The sequence below is a fragment of the Pelobates fuscus genome, chromosome 9 (assembly GCF_036172605.1).
Source record: "Pelobates fuscus isolate aPelFus1 chromosome 9, aPelFus1.pri, whole genome shotgun sequence".
Lineage (NCBI taxonomy): Eukaryota > Metazoa > Chordata > Amphibia > Anura > Pelobatidae > Pelobates > Pelobates fuscus.
Genome location: NC_086325.1, coordinates 22187215 through 22210343, shown reverse-complemented (window position 1 = coordinate 22210343; position 23129 = coordinate 22187215). Strand labels below are relative to the sequence as shown.

Sequence of the window (23129 nt, the reverse complement as noted above, 5' to 3'; positions counted from 1 at the left end):
GTCTAGTGTTCAAGACTCTGCTATACCGGGCAGAGGGTGATGGTCAGCTGCCACGTTGGGTGGACCTCCACCGGAAATTACAGTTACGGGACAAAGAGAGCTCAATCTCCAGTCCCCAGCGGCAGTGTGAATTGCAGGGAATTGGGAGCCCAGTTTCCATTCCCCAGCGGCAGGCTGAGTTACAGGGGGCAGAGGTAGTTGTTCCTGCCCCCCAGCAGCAGAGTGATATGCCAGGAGGGCAATGTGAAGTGCAGGGAGAGGAGAGCAGCCTCCTCCCTCCCCAGCGGCAGGCTGAGTTACAGGGGGCAGAGGTAGTTGTTCCTGCCCCCCAGCAGCAGAGTGATATGCCAAGAAGGCAGTGTGAAGTGCAGGGAGAGGAGAGCAGCATCCTCCCTCCCCAGCGGCAGGCTGAGTTACAGGGGGCAGAGGTAGTTGTTCCTGCCCCCCAGCAGCAGAGTGATATGCCAAGAGGGCAGTGTGAAATACAGGGAGAGGAGAGCAGCGTCCTCCCTCCCCAGCGGCAGCGTGATTTTTCGGGAATTGGGAGCCCAGTCTCCATTCCCCAGCGGCAGTGTGATGTGCCGGGAATTGGGAGCCCAGTCTCCATTCTCCAGCGGCAGTGTTATTTGTTGGGAATCGGGAGCCCAGTCTCCGGTCCCCAGCGGCAGAGTATCCAGCAGGGAATAGAGAGCCCAGTCTCCTTTCCCCAGCAGCAGGACTCTGTATTGGGAGGAGAGACAGTCGGTCTCCCTCCGCAAAAACTAGAAGTATGTATGGGAGAGGAGATTGTTACCACCTCTCCCCAGCGGCGGATCATTAATGGGCAGGGAATAAAGAACTCAGTCTCCATTCCCCAGCAGCAGAGTGTTCTATCGGGAGAGGAGCTTGCTACCCCCTCTCCCCAACGACAGCTTAATGTACCAGGGGGAGACTGTAAACCCCCCACCAGTGCAGATGGGACCGTGGTCTCTGCATTCACCACACAGGGGGTAGGGACGGTCGTCCTACCCCCCCACGACAGAGCTGTGTATCCAAGGGGGAGACAGTCCGTCTCCAGCAGCCAGGCTCCAAACAGACTACTCCGGTGGTAGTGCTGGCACCAGGACAGAGTACTGCTGGTCTCTGCCCACTCAGCAACCCACCAAGGCAGCCTACCAGCCCCCTACACAGCCGTGGTGAGGCACCTGGACATGGACAAACTTCTCCTCTACCCAGGTGTAGTAACCATTTATTGTGTACTGTTTTTTCTGCTTTGTGGGTGGGCTGCTGGACTAACAAGGGCACTGACCGGCAGGAGGTCAGGTACTCTGTTAGTCTTTTTGGAAAGGGGGAGAGATGTGACGAAACCAATCTCGCCACATTGTATTGGAGGAGCCTGGTTGCCCGCCTGCTGCCTCTGGATTATGGACCGGCAGCTAAAGGGTTAATTTTACTGCGCAGAAAGCTTTATTTTTCCCTTTCTGCACAGCCGGTCGGTAGATTCTATCTACCGAACAATCCGCTTCGTTTCAGCCTCCCCAGAGCCGTGGGAAGCCGGCCGGCGTTGTTAATGGGCCACCCAGAAGCTGGCGTGTGCCTCCTATTGACCTCCTTGAAGCCGCGGTTAACCGCGGCTTAACAAGCGTGTGCCGGCAATTGACCACCCTGTAGCTTCGGTTAACCGCAGCTTAATTGATTGTTACTGGGTGGTCGCGGTTACACTTAGCCGCCACACAATGGCGGTGTTCTGGAGCTCCCCGGGCAGCCAGCGCTTGTCTGCCCGGCTCTCCTGCACTATAAGTGGACACTTTTGCGTGCAGGCACCGCTGAGCCTCCAGCCCCCTGGTTCTTATTCGGGACTTTGAATTTGTATCGCAATCTATGTGAACTGTAGTAACCCAGATAGCTATGTGTCACGTCTAAACATTTGTTATGAAGGAACACAACTGCAGATTTCTTATAGTTGAATATTTATTATAAAAAGTAAAAGGTATTGACTTTAATTCCAATTTACAGGTACTGTAGCTTTAAGTAATAAACAATAACTGAAGTCCACAATTATATGCACTGTAGCTTTAAGTAGTAAACGATAACTGAAGTCCACAATTATAGGCACTGTAGCTTTAAGTAGTAAACGATAACTGAAGTCCACAATTATAGGCACTGTAGCTTTAAGTAGTAAACGATAACTGAAGTCCACAATTATATGCACTGTAGCTTTAAGTAGTAAACGATAACTGAAGTCCACAATTATAGGCACTGTAGCTTTAAGTAGTAAACGATAACTGAAGTCCACAATTATAGGCACTGAATCAATAAAGAGTCTCTTAGTAGAATTAACGGTTTAGGTGATAAGTAGTTACAATAGCTGTTCCATAGTTTTAACTGAAGCAAGACAGATGCAGCTAACTGATATAAAGTATGAGTTGAAGTTAGCTGTAACGGGTTTGTTTTATCGAAGGACTTTGGAGACAGGAAATAACAGCTTTGAGATGCAACGCTTATCACAGAGGTTTTACTTAGCTTCCGGCACATAGAACACTGGTTCCCGAGATCTCCTCAGAGGCGTATGAAGAGTGTTCAGCTTTAGTCGTGGATGAGGAGAGGTGAAGGGAACTTGCAGAGTCTTTCAGTCCGGTCTGGTAACAGAGGCTTTCACAACGATGTTGCAGCCGGTTCGTGAGTACGGAACGTAGTTCATTAATCCAGCCTCGATCAGCTGGTGCGGTCCGATTAAATAGGGAGACCGTGTCATAAAGAGGTGTGGCTAAGCTCCGTGGAACCAGGAAGTAAGAGGATATCATAATTAAGGCATGACAGTATCCCCTCCTTAATGAGCAACCTCTGGGTGCTATTGACTTGGCTTAGAAGGGTAACGTTTGTGAAATTTGGAAATTAATTTGTCAGCATGAACGACGGAGGAGTTTTCCCATGTATCTTCATCAATTCTATATCCTTTCCATCTGATGAGGTATTGTAAGGAGCCACGATGGATCCTTGAATCCAGTATACTTTGAATTTCGTATTCTTCTTCACCCTGGACCAATATGGGATCAGGAGAAGTAGTGACATTTCTTTGGAAAGGGTCAGGATGATGAGGCTTCAACAAGGACACATGAAAAACAGGATGTAGCTTTAAAGTTGGTGGAAGTTTCAATTTAACAACATTACGGTTGATAACCGATATTATTGGAAAAGGACCAAGAAAAAGAGAACTTAACTTCTTTGATGGACGATTTGTAGAGATGTTCTTTGAGGAAAGCCAGACAAGATCACCTATTTTATAAGAAGGTGAAGGTTGTCTTTTTGTATCAAAAAACTTCTTTTGATTGGAGGAGGCCAATTCTAGATTCTCATGCAATTTCTTGAATAAAGAGGACATATGAGTGATTTGATTCGAATCGGAGAGATTAGATGAAGAAACTGTCTGAGCAGGAAATGAGGAAGGATGAAATCCATAATTGGATAAAAATTGAGTCATTTTACTGCTGGTATGAAAAGAGTTATTGTATGCGAATTCTGCCATAGGTAACCAAGTTATCCAATCGTCTTGTAAGTGAGAGCAATAACATCGTAGATATTGTTCTAAACATTGGTTGACTCTTTCAGTTTGTCCATCTGTTTGAGGATGATATGCAGATGATAGTTTACGTTGGATATGAAGAGTGGCACATAATGCATTCCAAAATTTGGAGGTAAATTGAGTTCCTCGGTCTGAAATGATTTCGTCCGGCAGTCCATGAAGTTTAACTATGTTGTCAAGAAATATTTTCGAAAGTTCAGAGGATGAAGGTAACTTCTTTAAAGGAATGAAATGAGACATTTTCGTGAAGCGGTCTACTACCACTAAAATGGTGGTATGATGATGAGAAGGAGGTAATTCTACCAAAAAATCCATAGAAATGGATTGCCAAGGTCGTTCAGGAATTGGTAAATTCAATAATTGACCAAATGGTTGATGATGGATATGTTTTGATCTTTGGCATACAGAACAAGTTTTGACATAAGATTCAATAGTTTGGTCTTGACGAGGCCACCAATAGTATCTTTTAGACAATTCAAGGGTCTTTTTTATACCTGGATGACCTGCCAGAGGAGAATCATGAATAAATTCGAGTACTTTAATTCTGAAAGAGGGAGGTACGTAAATCCGGTCTTTGAAATAGTAGAGACCGCTTTTCTTGGATAATTTAATTGATTTAGGAAGTTCGAGAGCATCTTCACTGAGATCTTTAATGTCATCAATAAGAGAAGATAAGATTCCAATGACTTTAGGCGAAGGAGGTTCAATTTCAGTGTCTTTATGGATCCTGGAAAGGGCATCAGCCTTTTTGTTTCTAGACCCAGGTCTAAAGACGATTTGGAAGTTGAACCGGGAAAAAAAGAGATTCCATCTTACTTGTCGAGCAGACAGTGTTTTATTGGAGTGAAGATATTCGAGATTTTTATGGTCAGTATATATGATTAAAGAGTTCTGAGCACCTTCAAGAAGGTGTCTCCAGGTTTCTAAAGCCACTTTGATACTTAATAATTCTTTTTCTCCTGTAGGATAATTCTTTTCGGCAGGAGATAATGATCGTGAGAAGAAGGCGACAGGATGAAGAGGTTCTTGAGGAGTTTTTAATACATTTTCTGTAGAAGTTGGCGAACCCTAGAAATCGCTGTAATTCTTTTACTGTAGAGGGAACAGGCCAGTTGATGATACAATCGACTTTTGAATTATCCATACCTATTGAATGAGGGGAGATAACATAACCTAAGAAGGTTAATTCTTTGACGTGAAAAATACATTTTTCGGGTTTAGCGAATAATTTGTGAGTTCGGAGTCTTGATAACACCCATCTGACATGTTTTCTATGTTCCTCAGGAGTGTTGGAGTATATGAGAATATCATCTAAATAAATGATGACACAGACGTCCAATAGGTCTCTAAAGATATCATTTATGAAATGTTGAAAAGTTGCAGGGGCGTTGCAGAGGCCAAAAGGCATCACCAGATATTCGAAGAGGCCATATCTTGTTCGGAAAGCAGTTTTCCATTCATCATTAGCCTTTATCCTGATGAGATTATATGCCCCGCGAAGGTCAAGCTTAGTGTAGATGGTAGCAGTTTTCAATCGTTCAACCAGTTCATTGATGAGGGGAAGAGGATAACGATTTTTAACTGTTATTTTGTTTAAGGCTCTGTAATCAATGATAGGACGTATAGTCTGGTCTTTGTTTCTTACAAAAAACATACTTGAGGCAGCAGGTGAACTAGAGGGTCTAATGAACCCTTTCCGCAGGTTTTCATCTAGATAATCTTTGAGAATTTGTAATTCAGCCTCAGAGAGAGGGTAGATGTGCCCAAAAGGTACTGGGGCACCAGGTATGAGGTCTATAGGACAATCGTAGGAACGATGAGGTGGGAGCGTTTCAGCTTCTTTTTTACTGAAGACATCTGAAAAGTCTGAATAACAAGAAGGTATGGTTGGTTCTTTGGAGATCTGAAGAATAGGAATTTGCTGTAAACATGTTTCTTTACAATAATGTGAGTTAAAGGTGAGAGAGAAAGGAGACCAAGAAATTTGAGGGTTGTGGTTCCTTAACCAGTTGATCCCTATTATGACGGGATAGAGAGGTGATGGAATAACATCAAATACTAGAAATTCAGTATGGATATGATTGGTGGTTACCTTTAGAGGGATGGTTTCATGAAGAATCGGTCCCGAGGAGATAAAGGAGCCGTCAATCACTTTAATAGGAACAGAAATGGCTTTTTGAACACAAGGAATTTTATTCTTTGTTACAAAGGTTGAATCGATGAATACTCCATGTGCACCAGAATCGATGAGAGCTTCAGTCACAATTCTCACCTTATCCCACTGTATTACAAGGGATATAGGTGTGAACGGAGTGGTCGGTGTTGAGGGGAGTGCACTGAAGATCGCAGGGGTATAGGCTCGTCTACCGGCCCTTGTCCGTTTTAATAAGGGACAATCAGAAACCAGATGATCTTGAGAGGCACAATACATGCATAGGTTTAATTGACGTCTTCGGTTCTTCTCTGCAGGAGTGAGAGGACTTCTTATTACCCCTATTTCCATAGGTTCACTTGGTAAGGAAGTCTTTTCTGGAGCTTTTGAGGGAGTAAAAGGTTTACGATCTTTAGAATGAAAAAGGGCTTTTTCTGCCTTTCTTTCTCTTAATCTTCTGTCAATACTGATTGATAAGTGAATTAGAGCGTTCAAAGTAGTAGGGAGTTCTGTTCTAGACAGTTCGTCTTTTACAGCTTCAGATAAACCAATTCGAAATTGGTTGCGCAATGTGATGTCATTCCATTGCGTTTCTACAGCCCATCTTTTAAATTCAGCAATGTAATCTTCAACGGGTCTATTTCTTTGCTGTAGTGTTCTGATTGTTAAATCAGCTGTAGCTTGTTTGTTAGGATCTTCATAGAGAAGAGACATGGCTTCAAAAAATTCATCCAGTGAGTCTAAGATGGGGTCATCGTTTTCCAGAAAGGAATGGGCCCATGACATAGGTTCACCTCTTAGAAAGGAAATAACCGAACAAACTTTAGTTCTTTCTGTAGGATAAGATCGAGGTTTCAAAGCAATTAATAATTTGCAGGTGTTGAGGAACTCCCTGTATTTTGAACGATCTCCAGAGAATTTTTCAGGGTTACATACAGCAGGATCACTAGCCGAGTGCAGAATAGTATGAGGAGTATGAGTTTGTAGATCTCTGACATAAGTGAGAATTCTTTCGTTAGTAACTTGCAGGTCTTGCACACCTTGGGCTAGTGTATCAACTCTTTGATTCAGCGTAGTTATAGTAGAATCGAAATCTGCTGGATCCATTACAATGGCTGGATTAATCTGTCACGTCTAAACATTTGTTATGAAGGAACACAACTGCAGATTTCTTATAGTTGAATATTTATTATAAAAAGTAAAAGGTATTGACTTTAATTCCAATTTACAGGTACTGTAGCTTTAAGTAATAAACAATAACTGAAGTCCACAATTATATGCACTGTAGCTTTAAGTAGTAAACGATAACTGAAGTCCACAATTATAGGCACTGTAGCTTTAAGTAGTAAACGATAACTGAAGTCCACAATTATAGGCACTGTAGCTTTAAGTAGTAAACGATAACTGAAGTCCACAATTATATGCACTGTAGCTTTAAGTAGTAAACGATAACTGAAGTCCACAATTATAGGCACTGTAGCTTTAAGTAGTAAACGATAACTGAAGTCCACAATTATAGGCACTGAATCAATAAAGAGTCTCTTAGTAGAATTAACGGTTTAGGTGATAAGTAGTTACAATAGCTGTTCCATAGTTTTAACTGAAGCAAGACAGATGCAGCTAACTGATATAAAGTATGAGTTGAAGTTAGCTGTAACGGGTTTGTTTTATCGAAGGACTTTGGAGACAGGAAATAACAGCTTTGAGATGCAACGCTTATCACAGAGGTTTTACTTAGCTTCCGGCACATAGAAGAGTAATAACAATAAACCGTGCTTTTAGGCGCTTCGAATATAATGTGGTGAAGAACCTGGTTCCGCTAAGCAGCTCACACACGTGTAGGTACCTCCAAACCTTAACACAATAGCATGCAAAAAAGTGGGGTAATGAAAGTGAGACAGAAGGGTCACAACAAACAGAACCCAGTGGAGCGCTAATTAAATGGACTAAACTCACCCTTAAAATAAAGGGATATGCCAATTGAGAAAATCTAAAAGGAAAAAAATATAAAATGGGAACAATGGTGCAGTATATCTGGACTGGATGTTCTTTACAAAGAGCTGTATATATAACAAACTCACATGGTATAGAGCCAGGCAAAGATAGGCTCAGGTCATAAACGCTGGGGTATTTTAAAGCAAATACCAGGCTTCTTCAATGGCTGAATGGTAGTCCTCAGAGAAAGGGAGAGAAAGGGAACAATGGACCAAAGTCCTAGTGTATTATCCTCACCCAATATGTCAGAAAAACAAATACAAGTACTTGCTCACCTTTTAGAGAGCCAATACAAACTGGGCTCTCAGTGTGATGGATATTGTGCCTTTAAGAGGGCACTGCTCTTCTTTGTTAAGCAGGAAATTAGATGCAGGACGTAGACAGTATAAAATTTATTGTAGTAAAACACTTACATAAAATATAAAATAAAAAGTCCCATAGAATATGGTGAGTCCTCGTCCGAGACGCGTTTCGCCTTGTAGAAAGGCTTTTTCAATCGGTATCCTGCTCAAAAAATCCCGCCGGTTTAAATAGCCCAAACGTCTTTCCCATTGGTGCTTGTCGCCTCCCGAATCAGCCAATGGAGGGAGAGGTGTGCTCGTCATGTGTTGTACATGTTCGTAATTGCGGAAGTGACGTATCGTGCTTGCCGCAACGTCACTTCCGTTTTTCCCATAGCCGCCATTTTGGTCATTGGCAGTTTACTTATATCGCATTTATATGCCCATTGTTCAATGCGTAATGCGAACATAGAAACAAAAAATAGGGAAGAAAGGAGGAATCAAACGTGATGTATTAACTTCATGAACGTTGAAAATTGTAATAAATAAAAAGAAGAAAAGGAAAATCGGAAGAGAGACAAAAGGGTTCATTTCAAGATATATCATAAACGAAATTGTATATTTGCTTTCCTTTAAACAACAGTATTTACTATATAGGGCAACTTACCTTGTTGCCCCCTTGTATAAGGCACATAAATATATATGGGTATAATTATTATCGTTTTTTCCTTAAAGGGATACACATCAAATCTTTGTTTTTGTAAAGTCTGAAATAAACTCAGATTCATGTGGTCCATATATAGAAATTAACCCCATTAACCCTGTACACAGGGTACATAAGTTTAAGAATGAATCTTTAATATACTAGTTGTTTATAAAGGGGTGCACAACCAATTTGTTACATAAATGGATTAAATTGCAGATATTTTATTGGAGACATGTGCAAAGGCTGAGAGGAAAGAAAAAATAAAATAGAATTATAAAAAATGACATGGAATTAAATTAAAATTAAATAAAATAAAATTATAAAAAATGACAAAGTTCAAAATCACAATTGAGACCTCTAGGATGTAGAGTGTCTAATTGAAAAATCCATTTCATCTCAGCCTTGCCCATTTTTTTCACCAAATCGTCACCCCTCCAATCTGTGACAACTTTCTGAATGCCCATAAATGACATACCTTTTGGATCACTATTGTGTACGTTTTTAAAATGGAGTGATACATTATGCTTCGCAAATCCATTTTTTACATTTCTGACATGCTCCTGTATCCTCACCTGTAAAGGGCGTATGGTCCGCCCAATATACAGGAGGCCACATGGGCACCTCAGCATGTAAATTACCCTTTTAGTATAGCAGGTGATAACGTCCTTTATTTTATAATTCTTATTAGGGATGTTGGGATCTGAAAATTCCCTAACTGTTCTCTTATGGTTATTAGTATTCTTACAAGCCCCGCAGACTCCGCATCCATAGAAGCCTTTAGATTCGTTAAAGGGATTCGAAATTTTAGTTCTGGTCGAATTATTGTTAGAAAGGCTATTTCTTAAATTGGATACTCCCCTGTATATGATTTTTGGCCGTTCTGGTAACAGGATGTTTAATGTCTCATCATTTTTGAGAATTGGCCAGTGTTTGTAAATTGCCTTTTTGACTTGTTTACTCTGTACATTAAAGTCACAAATAAAGGCTAATTCTTTATCTGCAGAGGTGGTTGGTTTTGCCTTATATTGCAGAAGGGTTTCTCTCTCCCTAAGGCTTATCTCATCATGAGCGCTGTTTAATAGTTGGTTGTTATAGCCCTTATCTGAGAAATCCGTCTTGATTTTTTGAGCCTGTTTATGAAACATGGCAATGTCAGTACAATTTCGTCTTATTCTCAGCAGTTGCGCCTTTGGTGCATTGAGTAACCAGGGTGAGTAATGACAACTAGTACCTTCGATGTAACTATTTACATCAACCTTTTTGAAGAAGGTGCTAGTCTTGATAGTGTCATTTTCAATAAAGATGTTAAGGTCAAGAAATTCAACAGAATTTTTACTGCTGTTTCTGGTGAGTTTAATCCCCCAATCGTTACTCTCGATATGTGAGAAAAACACATCTAGGGATTCGCTACTGCCCTTCCAAACAAAAAAGATGTCATCAATATCCGGCACATAGAACACTGGTTCCCGAGATCTCCTCAGAGGCGTATGAAGAGTGTTCAGCTTTAGTCGTGGATGAGGAGAGGTGAAGGGAACTTGCAGAGTCTTTCAGTCCGGTCTGGTAACAGAGGCTTTCACAACGATGTTGCAGCCGGTTCGTGAGTACGGAACGTAGTTCATTAATCCAGCCTCGATCAGCTGGTGCGGTCCGATTAAATAGGGAGACCGTGTCATAAAGAGGTGTGGCTAAGCTCCGTGGAACCAGGAAGTAAGAGGATATCATAATTAAGGCATGACACTATGCCATGGAGCCTATTCGTATGATTAAAGACTTTGGCTCCATGGCGATTAAAACTGTATTCGTGTAGTCTGGGTGCCATTCACCTAATAATGTGCACCCAGACCTGAGCTATCTGGGGATATGTTACATGTCTGTGTTCTGTGTATAAAATGTGTCTTTATGTATTTTAAAGTGATAGTCTGTTTTGTGTCCCCATTGTGTAATGGAGTTTTGTCTTTGCCCTGGGAGATAATTGGATTACTTCTCCAATTATCTCCAGGGCAGAAGGGAGGAAACCAAGATGCATTGTGGGGATGTTTTACTTCTGTTTGTCCTAAAATGCTAAGTGTCTGTCTTTTGTTACAGTCTTCCATTTGGTCCCCTAGGGGAGTGTCCACCAGGTGGGAGACCTGCATAAATACAGGGGCAGGTAGCCCTGAATAAACAGACCACTGCTTGACCCTCAACACGGAGCCTTGTCTCGTTCTTGGAGGGGATTCACTGTATGCTGCTGGAGATTGATTGCTAGGAGTGTAAGCTGATGTCTGCTTTTCCTGTTCGTCTGCTAGCAGCTATTCGTGAGGTTCCAGTTTGGAGTGCTATCTTATTCCCTTGTATGCAGTTCGGGAGTTTGATGCATTCACTTATATCCAAATTCGTGTGTTTTGATGTTCTGCAGTAGCTGTGCCTTTCTGAGAAAAGGGGATTATCGCCTAAACGCATTTTTACCCTTTTCTGCTGAAACGGTCCGTAACAATTTCTATACAAACACACACACACACACACTATATATGAATGAGCGACTGTGACCTGGGAGTGGCGCCGTGAAGATTTATTTTGCACAGGGAGCCTGAAGGCCGGCCCTGTTCTTAACACACTCTTTCTTGCTCTGTTTTTGCATTACCTATATTCTGGATGTTTACTTTGACAGGACCACCATTAAAGGACCACTCTAGGCACCCAGACCACTTCAGCTTAATGAAGTGGTCTGGGTGCCAGGTCCAGCTAGGGTTAACCCATTTTTTTTATAAACATAGCAGTTTCAGAGAAACGGCTATGTTTATTAATGGATTAAGCCTTCCCCCTAATCCTCTAGTGGCTGTCTCATTGACAGCCGCTAGAGGCGCTTGCGTGATTCTCACAGTGAGAGCACGCAAGCGTCCATAGGAAAGCATTGTAAATGATTTCCTATGCGACCAGCTGAATGCGCGCGCAGCTCTTGCTGCGCGTGCGCATTCAGCCGACGGGGCGGAGAGGAGGCGGAGAGGAGGAGGAGAGCTCCCCGCCCAGCGCTGGAAAAAGGTAAGTTTTACCCCTTTTCCCCTTTTCAGAGCCGGACGGGAGGGGGTCCCTGAGGGTGGGGACACCCTCAGGGCACTCTAGTGCCAGGAAAACAAGTGTTTTCCTGGCACTAGAGTGGTCCTTTAACTCTCTGGGAGAATGGAATCATCAAAAATAATATTACCGTCCACAAACATAACAGCAGTCCTGACTTCTAGGGTGAGATGGCTCCACCACAGTCTCATTAAGACAACCCATGGGCAGGGGCAGACTGAGAACCCTCAGGGCCCCCGGGCAAAATAAATCAAGGGCTCCCTTACAGGCCCCACCCATACTCCACAGCAAGCGCCACCCATGTCCCGCCTCCATGCACCACCTCCAGCCACACCCTACACAATCTTTAGACAAAAGGAACAAAAGTGCAATAATTCCTTCAAGGCCCCAGTGGAGACTACAATTGAGGGCTAATGGGCCATGGAGGGGGGTCTTTCTAGCAGAGGCTATCTCAGTGTCCTTTAGAGAGTGTGTTAGAAAGAATCCCCTCCAGGCCCTATTAGAGACTACAATGGAGTCTAATAGGCTTGGAAGGGGGTCTTTCTAACAGAGGCCATCTCAGTGTCCCTGCTGGAAACAGTCACCTCCAGGCCCCAGTAGAGACTACAATTGAGGGCTAATGGGCCATGGAGGGGGGGAGTATTCTAGCAGAGGCTATCTCAGTGTCCTTTAGAGAGTGTGTTAGAAAGAATTTCCTCCAGGTCCCATTAGAGACTACAATAGAGTCTAATGGGGCCTGGAGGGGGGTCTCTCCAACACTCTGGTTCCTATTCACAATATAGCAACACAACATAGCTCGCTGATACCTAGGCCAAGTTGGCTCCTCTTACCTTAATTACTGTTGTTGGCTGGCAGTCTGTGGGCTTGCTGGAAGGCTGTGGGCTTACTGGCTGCGGCTGGCAGGCTGTGGGCTTGCTGGCAGGCTGTGGGCTTGCTGGCTACTGCCGGCAGGCTGTGGGCTTGCTGGCTGCAGCTAGCAGGCTGTTGGCTTGCTGGCTGTGGCTTGCTGGCTGGCAGGCTGTGGCTTGCTGGCTGCGGTTGGCAGGCTGTGGGCTTGCTGGCTGTAAGCCTAACTGGTGGCCTGTGGGCTGGCTGGCTGGCTACTGGCCAGCCTGTGGGCTGGCTGGCTGGCCGGCCTGTGGGCTGGCTGGCCGGCCTGTGGGCTGGCTGGCCGGCCTGTGGGCTGGCTGGCTGGCCTGTGGGCTGGCTGGCTTGCTGGCTACTGGGGCACTTGGATATTATTTAAAGAAATAATCCATGTACAATAACTGCTCTGTGTAGTCGTTATGGTGCCAGGAGGGCCGGGCCCCCCTCCCAGAGTAAGTAGTCAAACCGTTTAAGAACAGTTTGACAACTTACCTGGGGTCTGCTGGGATATGAGGCTGTTGTAGGGTATAGGAGCAGTGGTGCAATGTGTAAGGGGTGCAGTGTGTGTGAAAGGTTCAGTGTGTGTGAGGGGGTGTAGTGTGTGAATGTGTAGGGTGTGTGGGGGGGGCTGTGTATGTGTGTGGCAATGTTAGTATGGGGGGCTGTGTGTGTATGGGTGGGCAGTGTATGTGTGTGTGTGTGAGGCAATGTGTGTAAATGTGTATGGTGTGTGTGGGGGCAGTGTGTGTGTATGGGGGCAGTGTGTGAATGTGTATGGTGTGTGGGGGTAGTGTGTTTATGGGGCTAGAGTTCACTCTCACCACTGCAACCACAGTGTTGAGAGTGAACTCTAGCCCGTAGCTCCAGGGCTAGAGTTTACTTTCGCCAGAGCCGTAACGTTGCCGTGATAACCGCGGCAACGATCTGTGCTCGCGCAAGAAGGACCCAGAGGAGATGCAGGCTGAGCTCCCAGGTCCTCTCTTCCTCCCTCCCCTGCCGGCTGGCCGCACGGTGCCTGCGGACAGGGGAAGGGGCAATTGCCCTCCTCTTACTCCCCCCTACCCCTCTTCTTACCCCCCTCCCCCTCTTCTTACTCCCACCTCTTCTTACTCATCCCTCTTCTTACTCCCCCCTCTTCTTACCCCCTCCCCCTCTTCTTACTCCCCCCTCCCCCTCTTCTTACCCCCGCCCCCTCTCTTCTTACCCCCCTCTTCTTACCCCCGCCCCCTCTCTTCTTACCCCCTCCCCCTCTTCTTACCCCCCTCCCCCTCTTCTTACCTCCCTCCCCCTCTTCTTACCCCCCTACCCCCTCTTCTTACCCCCTCCCCCCTCTTCTTACTCCCCCTCCCCCTCTTCTTACCCCCTTCTCTTCTTACTCCCCCCTCCTCTCTTCTTACCCCCCTCTCTCTCTTCTTACCCCCTCTCTCTCTTCTTACTCCCCCTCCCTCTCTTTTTACCCCTTCCCTCTCTTCTTACCCCCCTCCCTCTATCTTCTTACCCCCCTCCCCTTACCCCCTCTCTCTTTTTACCTCCCTTTCTCTTTTTGCCCCCTCCCCTCCCTTTCTCTTTTGCCCCCTCCCCTCCCTTTCTCTTTTTGCCCCCCTCCCCTCCCTTTCTCTTTTTGCCCCCCTCCCCTCCCTTTCTCTTTTCGCCCCCCCTCTTCCCTCCCCTCCCCTCCTTTTCTCTTTTTGCCCCCCTCTCTCCCCTCCCCTCCTTTTCTCTTTTTGCCCCCCCCTTTCTCCTTTTGCCCCCCTCCCTTTCTCCTTTTGCCCCCCATCCCTTTCTCCTTTTGCCCCCCTCCCTTTCTCTTTTTGCCCCCCCTCCCCTCCCTTTCTCTTTTTGCCCCCCTCCCCTCCCCTCCCTTTCTCTTTTTGCCCCCTCCCTTTCTCTTTTTGCCCCCCATCCCTTTCTCTTTTTGCCCCCCTCCCCTCCCTTTCTCTTTTTGACCCCCCTCCCTTACTCTTTCTGTCCCCCCTTTCTCTTTTTGCCCCCCTCCCCTCCCTTTCTCTTTTTGCCCCCCTCCCCTCCCTTTCTCTTTTTGCCCCCCCTCCCCTCCCTTTCTCTTTTTGCCCCCCCCTCCCCTCCCTTTCTCTTTTTGCCCCCCTCCCCTCCTTTTCTCTTTTTGCCCCCCCTCCCCCTCCCTTTCTCTTTTTGCCCCCCCCCCTCTCTTCCCTCCCCTCCTTTTCTCTTTTTGCCCCCCCTCCCCCTCCCTTTCTCTTTTTGCCCCCCCCCCCTCTTCCCTCCCCTCCTTTTCTCTTTTTGCCACCCTCCCTTTCTCTTTTTGCCCCCCCTCCCTTTCTCCTTTTGCCCCCCCTCCCTTTCTCTTTTTGCCCCCCTCCCCTCCCTTTCTCTTTTTGCCCCCCTCCCCTCCCCTCCCTTTCTCTTTTTGCCCCCAACCTGCCCTCCCCTCCCCTTCTCTTTTTGCCCCCCTCCCTTTCTCTTTTTGCCCCCCTTTCTCTTTTTGCCCCCCCTCCCTTTCTCTTTTTGCCCCCCTTTTTCTTTTTGCCCCCCTCTCTTTCTCTTTTTGCCCCCCTCCCTTTCTCTTTTTGCCCCCCCTCCCTTTCTCATTTTGCCCCCCCTCCCCTCCCTTTCTCATTTTGCCCCCCTCCCTTCCCTTTCTCATTTTGCCCCCCTCCCTTCCCTTTCTCATTTTGCCCCCCTCCCTTCCCTTTCTCATTTTGCCCCCCCTCCCTTCCCTTTCTCATTTTGCCCCCCCTCCCTTCCCTTTCTCATTTTGCCCTGCCCTCCCCTCCCTTTCTCATTTTGCCCTCCCCTCCCCTCCCCTCCCTTTCTCATTTTGCCCTCCCCACCCCCCCCTTTCTCATTTTGCCCTCCCCACCCCCCCTTTCTCATTTTGCCACCCCTCCCCTCCCTTTCTCATTTTGCCCCCCCCTCCCCTCCCTTTCTCATTGTGCCCCACCCCCCCACCCCCCCTCCACCTGTAGCGTGGCCGAGCTGCTGTGCGGTACGCGGTGCCCGTCCGGAGTGATAGGAAGGTGCACACTGAGTGTGCACCTTCCTGTCAGTCCGGCCGGGTACAGGAAACAGAAACTCCTGTTCCGCGCAGAACAGGAGTTTCTGTTTCCTGTACCCGGCCGGACTGACAGGAAGGTGCACACTCAGTGTGCACCTTCCTATCACTCCGGACGGCACCGCGGCCACGCTACAGGGGAGGGGAGGTGAGAAGCTGCAGCCGCCTGAGGCTCTTAAGAGAGCGCTCAGGCGGCTGCAGCATTTAAAGGGGCGGCCGGGCCCCCTGATGGCGGGCCCCCATCCCGGCCGGGCGCTCGGACCATGTCCGAAGTGCTCGACCGGTCAGTCTGCCCCTGCCCATGGGCATTAGTTGGCTCATTTCTGATAATGGGAGAGGCTTAGGACAATCTGACATACCAAGCACTGACCTTCATTCCATGTGGGCAGCTACAAACCAGCCCACAATGCACATTAATTAACCCTGACATAGCTGTCTGAGGGGCATCATTCATAAACAGGGCTATACATAGGACATGAGGTCACACATTTAGGCTGGAAGAAAGGAGATTTCATCTAAGGCAAAGAAAAGTTTTTTTTTTTTTTTTACAGTAAGAGCAATAAGGATATGGAATTCTCTGCCTGAAGAGGTGGTTTTGTCAGAGCCTATACAGAGGTTTAAACTGCAATTGGATAAATACGTACAAAAACATACCATACAGGGATATAATTTCCAATTAGTGGGGTAATAGCGGCTTGATCCAAGGAGACATCTGACTGCTATGTTGGGGTCAAGAAGGAATTTTTTCCTAGTTTGTGGCAAAATTGGAAGCGCTTCAGACTGGGTTTTTTGCCTTCTTTTGGATCAACAGCAACAACATATGTGAGGAAAGCTGAACTTGATGGACGCAAGTCTCTTTTCAACTATGTAACTATGTAATTCTGCCATTACCCAACCTCCACCTTGATTTTCTTTTTAAATAACGGTCTCCATGTGTTACACCAAGGGTAGGCAAACCTTCGGCACTCCAGATGTTGTGAACTACATCTCCCCTGATGCTTTGCCAGCATAATGGCTGCCTACCTTCTGCTACACTTCAGATGGAAGTGAGGAAACCGTGTAACAGTGGTAAATCATGTACCTGGAAGAGGAGGGAGCTAGAAACATCTTCTCCCCAGATATTTTATTGAACAAAATACACAAGTAACAACATGTATTAAAACAAAGAGGAAAACAAACTGTTACCAAACTTATAGCATCTAACATAAGCATTCCTTCTCATTATATATATATATATATGTCCTGGTAAAATATTTTATAAATAAATATATATATATTTCACATTTGTAATGTTACAACCTGGAATTAAAATGGATTTTAAAAATATTTTTACTACCTTATTTCCACACAATTTACCTGACAATCTGATGGTGCAAAATTGTGACACAAACTTTATTTATTAACACCATCAAACTGTGCAATACATTTTAATCCCAGCTTGTAACACTACAAAACATGGAAACATCCAAGGGTGTGAATATTTATGCAACACTCTGTTTGTACTTGTAATACCTCCATCTTATCTCACTCAATATCTTCCTTTTTTATCCCCAGCTTCCATTCCTGCTTATAGGGCAAACTGTAATCTCGATAAAATACAAATTTCTGGAGGTAGTTACAGTGTAAATGAAGATGGTAATGTCGTCACATACAGCTGCCCCAGTGGAATGTACCCCCACCCAGGAACCATACGAGAGTGCCTGAGTTATGGATGGACAAAACAGAATGCAAAGTTTGTCTGCAAAAGTAAGTCCCTCCAATGTGACACTGCGGGTCTGAAACTGTTATTGCATTGTAGGGGTCACTGCGGGTATGAAACTATGTTATTGCATTGTAGGGGTCACTGCAGGTACTATGTTATTGCATTGTAGGGGTCACTGCGGGTCTGAAGCCCTGTTACTGCATTGTAGGGGTCACTGCGGGTATGAAGCTCTGTTATTGCATTGTAGGGGTCACTGTGGGTCTGAAGCCATGTTATTGCATTGTAGGGGTCACTGCGGGTCTGAAGCCCTGTTATTGCATTGTAGGGGTCACTGCGGGTATGAAGCCCTGTTATTGCATTGTAGGGGTCACTGTGGGTATGAAGCCCTGTTATTGCATTGTAGGGGTCACTGTGGGTCTGAAGCCCTGTTATTGCATTGTAGGGGTCACTGCGGGTATGAAGCCCTGTTATTGCATTGTAGGGGTCACTGCGGGTATGAAGCCATGTTATTGTATTGTAAGGGTCACTGCAGGTATGAAGCCCTGTTATTGCATTGTAGGGGTCACTGCGGGTATGAAGCCCTGTTATTGCATTGTAGGGGTCACTGTGGGTATGAAGCCCTGTTATTGCATTGTAGGGGTCACTGCGGGTCTGAAGCCATGTTATTGCATTGTAGGGGTCACTGCAGGTATGAAGCCCTGTTATTGCATTGTAGGCGTCACTGCGGGTCTGAAGCCCTGTTATTGCATTGTATGGGTCACTGCAGGTCTGAAGCCCTGTTATTGCATTGTAGGGGTCACTTCGGGTCTGAAACTATGTTATTGCAATGTAGGGGTCACTGTGGGTATGAAGCCATGTTATTGCATTGTAGGGGTCACTGCAGGTATGAAGCCATGTTATTGTATTGTAGGTGTCACTGCGGGTATGAAGCCCTGTTATTGTATTGTAGGGGTCACTGCGGGTCTAAAGCCATGTTATTGTATTGTAGGGGTCATTGCGGGTATGAAGCCCTGTTATTGCATTGTAGGGGGTCACTGCGGGTCTAAAGCCATGTTATTACATGGTAGGGGTCATTGCGGGTATGAAGCCCTGTTATTGCATTGTAGGGGTCACTGCGGGTCTAAAGCCATGTTATTGCATGGTAGGGGTCATTGCGGGTATGAAGCCCTGTTATTGCATTGTAGGGGTCACTGCGGGTATGAAGCCCTGTTATTGCATTGTAGGGGTCACTGTGGGTATGAAGCCCTGTTATTGCATTGTAGGGATCACTGCAGGTCTGAAGCCCTGTTGCCTCAATGAACGGAAACCCATTACTGCTTATATCTGCTTCCAACCTGTTTTTAATTTTAAACATTAAACCAAAATCTAAGGAGCTGAGAAAAGGTGGAAGTATACTGATTTCAGGTTTAGGTCCGACTTACCTCCAGTTAGCCGGTTAAGTACCACTTATCTTCTCATTAGTTCAGCTTAGTAAGTAAAGCACAATTTAATTTTCCCACTTTTCTTCACCGAAGTTCAACATATTGGGTAGAGAATCAAATTCCCATTTTTTTTTTGTATAATTAATGGCAATATATACATGAAATAGTTTTTCCCCTAGTTTGTGTGCCAGCTGTTGAGACAGATTTCAAATTAAACTTATGTGAAAATTACATTTTAAAAAATCTAAATAATATTGTAATAAATGTGTATAATAGTTATAACCTACAGCAAGTAGTACCGAAAGTATTCAGATTTAAAAAAAAATATTTATCCAGTGGTGTATACTGTGCTGGGTAGCTATGGAATCCCATTAGATTGCTCGATTGTTGTGTGTCTGTCCATTACCGTCTGATCTGTCCTCTGTAAAAATTCTTCTTACTATCCAGACATTCGCTGTCCCAGTCCTGCAATGTTTGACAATGGAGAGTATCACCCCAACAAACCTTTATACAATATCGGAGATGTTCTTCAATTTGAGTGCTGGTCAGGATTTGAATTGAAAGGGTCAGTAAACCGTACTTGTCAAGTGAATGGAAAATGGAGTGGAAAAACAGCTATCTGTGAGGACAATGGTAAGACTAAATACCGGAGTGGGGAAGTAGCAAGTGGGGAAAAAAATGCAAACTAGATGAATGAATAGGGGAGGACATGGACAAGTTCCTATGATGAACAATAGACCAGAGGACAGGATGTTGGGCAATTGTCGTAAATGGACATATTGAGATAAACACTCCTTTAGCTTCTTTTTAACTGTGCTTGGTGACACCATTAAACGTTTATGGAGCTTTACTCACAACTATACCTTGAGTTCACAGTAATATCCCTTGACTAGTTGTGGTGGTTAACTATGCAACATTTTACCAAATCAAATTTGGCCAAAAATGGGTCGTCATTTAAGTGCATCCCAAAAGCACGTGTTCACAGTTACATATGGAGCCTGAGAGATTATTCATTCTGTTGCACGACCCTTCACCCCTTAAGGACACAAGTTCTGGAATAAAAGGGAATCATGATGGAATATTTCCGTCATGTGTCCTTAAGGGGTTAAGGAACACTCAACGCTCCCAACCACTTAATCTTAATGTCATTTTAGCCCTGCAATGTTAAAACATTGCCCTTTAGAAGATTGTTTCCAATGTAGAGCTAAACACACCTCTAGTGGCAGTTTTCCTGACAGCTGGCCTCCTCAAATGCTTCTTATAGCATGAATCTGATTGGAGAAGTATGGCGCTGGCTGTGCATGCACTTCTCGTCTCTTCTCTAGGAGGACCACTGGATTGGACAAGAAGACTGAGTACTATACTCTGAAACCATTTTTTAATTTTTGAAAATTATATATTTAGAAGGAGCCTGAATCTTAATGCTGAGGAGAACACTATAGCGTTAGGAATATGGGTTTGTATTCCTAACGCTATAGTGCTCCTTTACCATCTGTTTGTGTGTGGTATAATGGTTTTATTGCAAAAATAAAAATAAAAAAAATTATAAAAATGATCAGCCAACATAATCAACAACATTGGTGTAAATAAAACAAGATATATAGAGAATTATCTAAATAGTGTAATACGCTAATACAGGAATCTTCAACAATAACGGTAAAGGTAGGCTTATAGTTGTTTTTACATTGTTTATTATAACTAACCTTTTTTTGTCACAAAATATACGTGGACAAAGAAGACAGGAGTATAATAATATAACTTGTGGCACATTACTGGGGCAGACAATGTATCAATAACAAATACATTATTAGGTGGATCAACTTATACAGGGTATAGTCATATTACATATTGTAACCTAGAACCATATAACCACACAGTCTTAAAGACCGAAATACTGTCTTTTTTTAATTGGTCTGGCAAATAAATTTAAATAAAATTAAACAAAAAGAAAACCTTGCTTTTCTGAGCACTAACTGAACACTTGCTTCTAACTATAAACAAAACAAACAAAGACAATTGAGCACAGACCTTTTTCCAACTTAAATATTTCTTTTGTCCTTAAGAATACAATATTCCCAGCAGGCACTTTTGAAAAGGCATGCAGTCGCACTCACTGCTTGACCTTCTCATTCTGAATCCCTGACGGGGAAATCTTATATCAGCCTTGTGCTGCTCATTGCCAACAGGTGAGCAACTACCTGGGTGGACTGGATTCCTCACGCGCTGTGCTGACTGCAAACTCTGTAGTGGAACACTGGCCCTCCCTTCACTTCAAATACTCCACCCCAGGAACCCATATTAAATCACAGAATTGCCGTGACAAAAACAAACATCCTTTCTGGGGATATTAGACGATACATTGCATTGCGGCACTTTCACCATCAATAACAATGTACGATGCGCGCTGTCACAATATTAACAACTGGGAACTAAATAGTTAATGAAAACAGGGCAACAAGTGAGAAGTGAAAAGGCATTTAATAAGTGAAACACGGGCTAGCATGTGGCCAGCATAAAGTTTCTAGATTGCAATATAATTTTGGCAAAACTATGACTCTTCATTCTCCTGTGACCATTACCATTTATTTGTTTTAACCTCACTTTTAAGATAATTTTGTCTTTTTTTTTTTCTTTCTTTGCATAGGTGGATACTGTCCTAACCCTGGAGTCCCGATTGGCACCACTAAAACGGGAATTTCTTATGGAGTGGAAAACAAAGTGTTTTACAAGTGTAGTCAAGGATTCGATATGTTTGGGTCAAGTGTGAGAGAATGCACAGAGGACAAGTATTGGTCTGGCACGGAACCTTCATGCAGGGGTAGGAGGATTACAGATCAAAGTGAAACGCTGTCTGAGGCATTGCAACAATAGCACTGGAGAGTGAGGGGTAGTTAATTGCCACTAGTAGAGTTTTAGCATTTTGTTTTTAAATTCTTTATATTCAGCTGACCAATACAGGACAAGGCACATAGACACACTAGTGTCTCAAAGTTTCTAATTAAACTTTAGAAGGGCAAAAGGGACCTCACAAAAGTTATAAGACAAGATAAAGAAGAACAAGGAGAGAAATGAATTGGCAAAGACGGAGAGGAGATCCCCTCAGGAGATGGACGAATAAGACACTCCAGCTATGGCCTCGCTTTAACATTTTTGGATAAGGTTTTCACATTTTTTTTAATTTATTTTTTTACTGAAGTCACCAAATATCAATGGGAATTTTTGTAGATATATAATTTGAAAAGTATTTTTCTAACAGATTGTTAGAGAGCTCAGTGGGCTAATGCGTCATCAGTAGAATCTGTTCAACTCTTGGGTTGCAGGTTTGAATCCCATCAGGGTAATCCCCAGGATGTACTTGAAAACCAGAGTAATCGGAATGTGCTTTTCCTGGTTAAATACTTTGTTATTGATTGAGAAACCTTATCTGAAAATATGAAATCAAGGCCTATGTTTTTATATTCCAACCAGAGACCAAGTCTTTCTATAGCTAGCGGTAGTAGTACGCACTGTTGTGGTCAAGTCACTCGTTAGTCTGGTATCGTCGGTTCTTTGAAGTACTATCTGCATAGTTATGGGAAGTTTTGTAGCCATACCATGGCAAGGGCTTGTCCTGCTGCAAATGCAATTCTGCTATTTTTCATTTTATTTTATTTTAGGCCATTAAAGCCTCTACAAGCTTTAACAGCAAAAAGGAGTAAGGGTTAATGGTTGCTCAAACAACTTGGTTTGTAACTTCTGAATATCGGCCCTATAGAGGACTCCTTTGGGCAATCCTCGTCACATATGTACGTATGTACCTATTTATGTGCATAGTGTCCAGCAATAATCAAGACTCAGCAATTTAAACACACAATTGTGAGAATTAAATAAAACTGAGTAGCCCCATATATACCCAGCTCTACACGGTTTTAATTTAACAAGCGATAGGGAAAACGTTAGTTAGAGCCTGGTGGTCTCAGTAGAACTTATTTAGAGACATTCTGGTGATGACGAGCTTCTTTTATGATGAAAAATCATAAGTGATGAGCAAATTCTCATTTTTTTTCTCTTATCCACAGAGTGGTACACATTTGACACACCAGAGGAAGTGGCCGAGATGTTCTCTGCTACCCTGGCAGCTAATATTGAAGCGGCTGACCCAGATAAAGAAGGGAAAGGTAGGAGAATTAGTATTCAAAGTTTTCTTTTGTTTTTCATTTTCCAAGTTGCCTCATTTCTAACTCTGTATTTGTAAGTCTCAGAGTGTGCGAAAGTACTATTTATCTCCTCTTTTCGTGCAGTTGATCCATACAACCTTATTCCTTCTATTCATATTTTACTCTGAATATCACTAATATTGTAATGTTCCCTCTGCTGAC

The 23129-nt window shown here is 44.1% G+C and overlaps 1 protein-coding gene across 1 annotated transcript in view; it reads left to right on the top strand.

Annotated features, from left to right (window-relative positions):
- LOC134573609 (uncharacterized) overlaps positions 1 to 23129 on the top strand; it is a 106815-nt gene that overhangs the window by 4329 nt on the left and 79357 nt on the right. Inside the window, exons 2-5 of the mRNA XM_063433393.1 lie at positions 17203 to 17394; positions 19219 to 19404; positions 21416 to 21589; positions 22830 to 22928. Of these exons, the coding sequence (XP_063289463.1) occupies positions 17203 to 17394; positions 19219 to 19404; positions 21416 to 21589; positions 22830 to 22928 (651 nt within the window). The remainder of the gene's footprint in view (positions 1 to 17202; positions 17395 to 19218; positions 19405 to 21415; positions 21590 to 22829; positions 22929 to 23129) is intronic.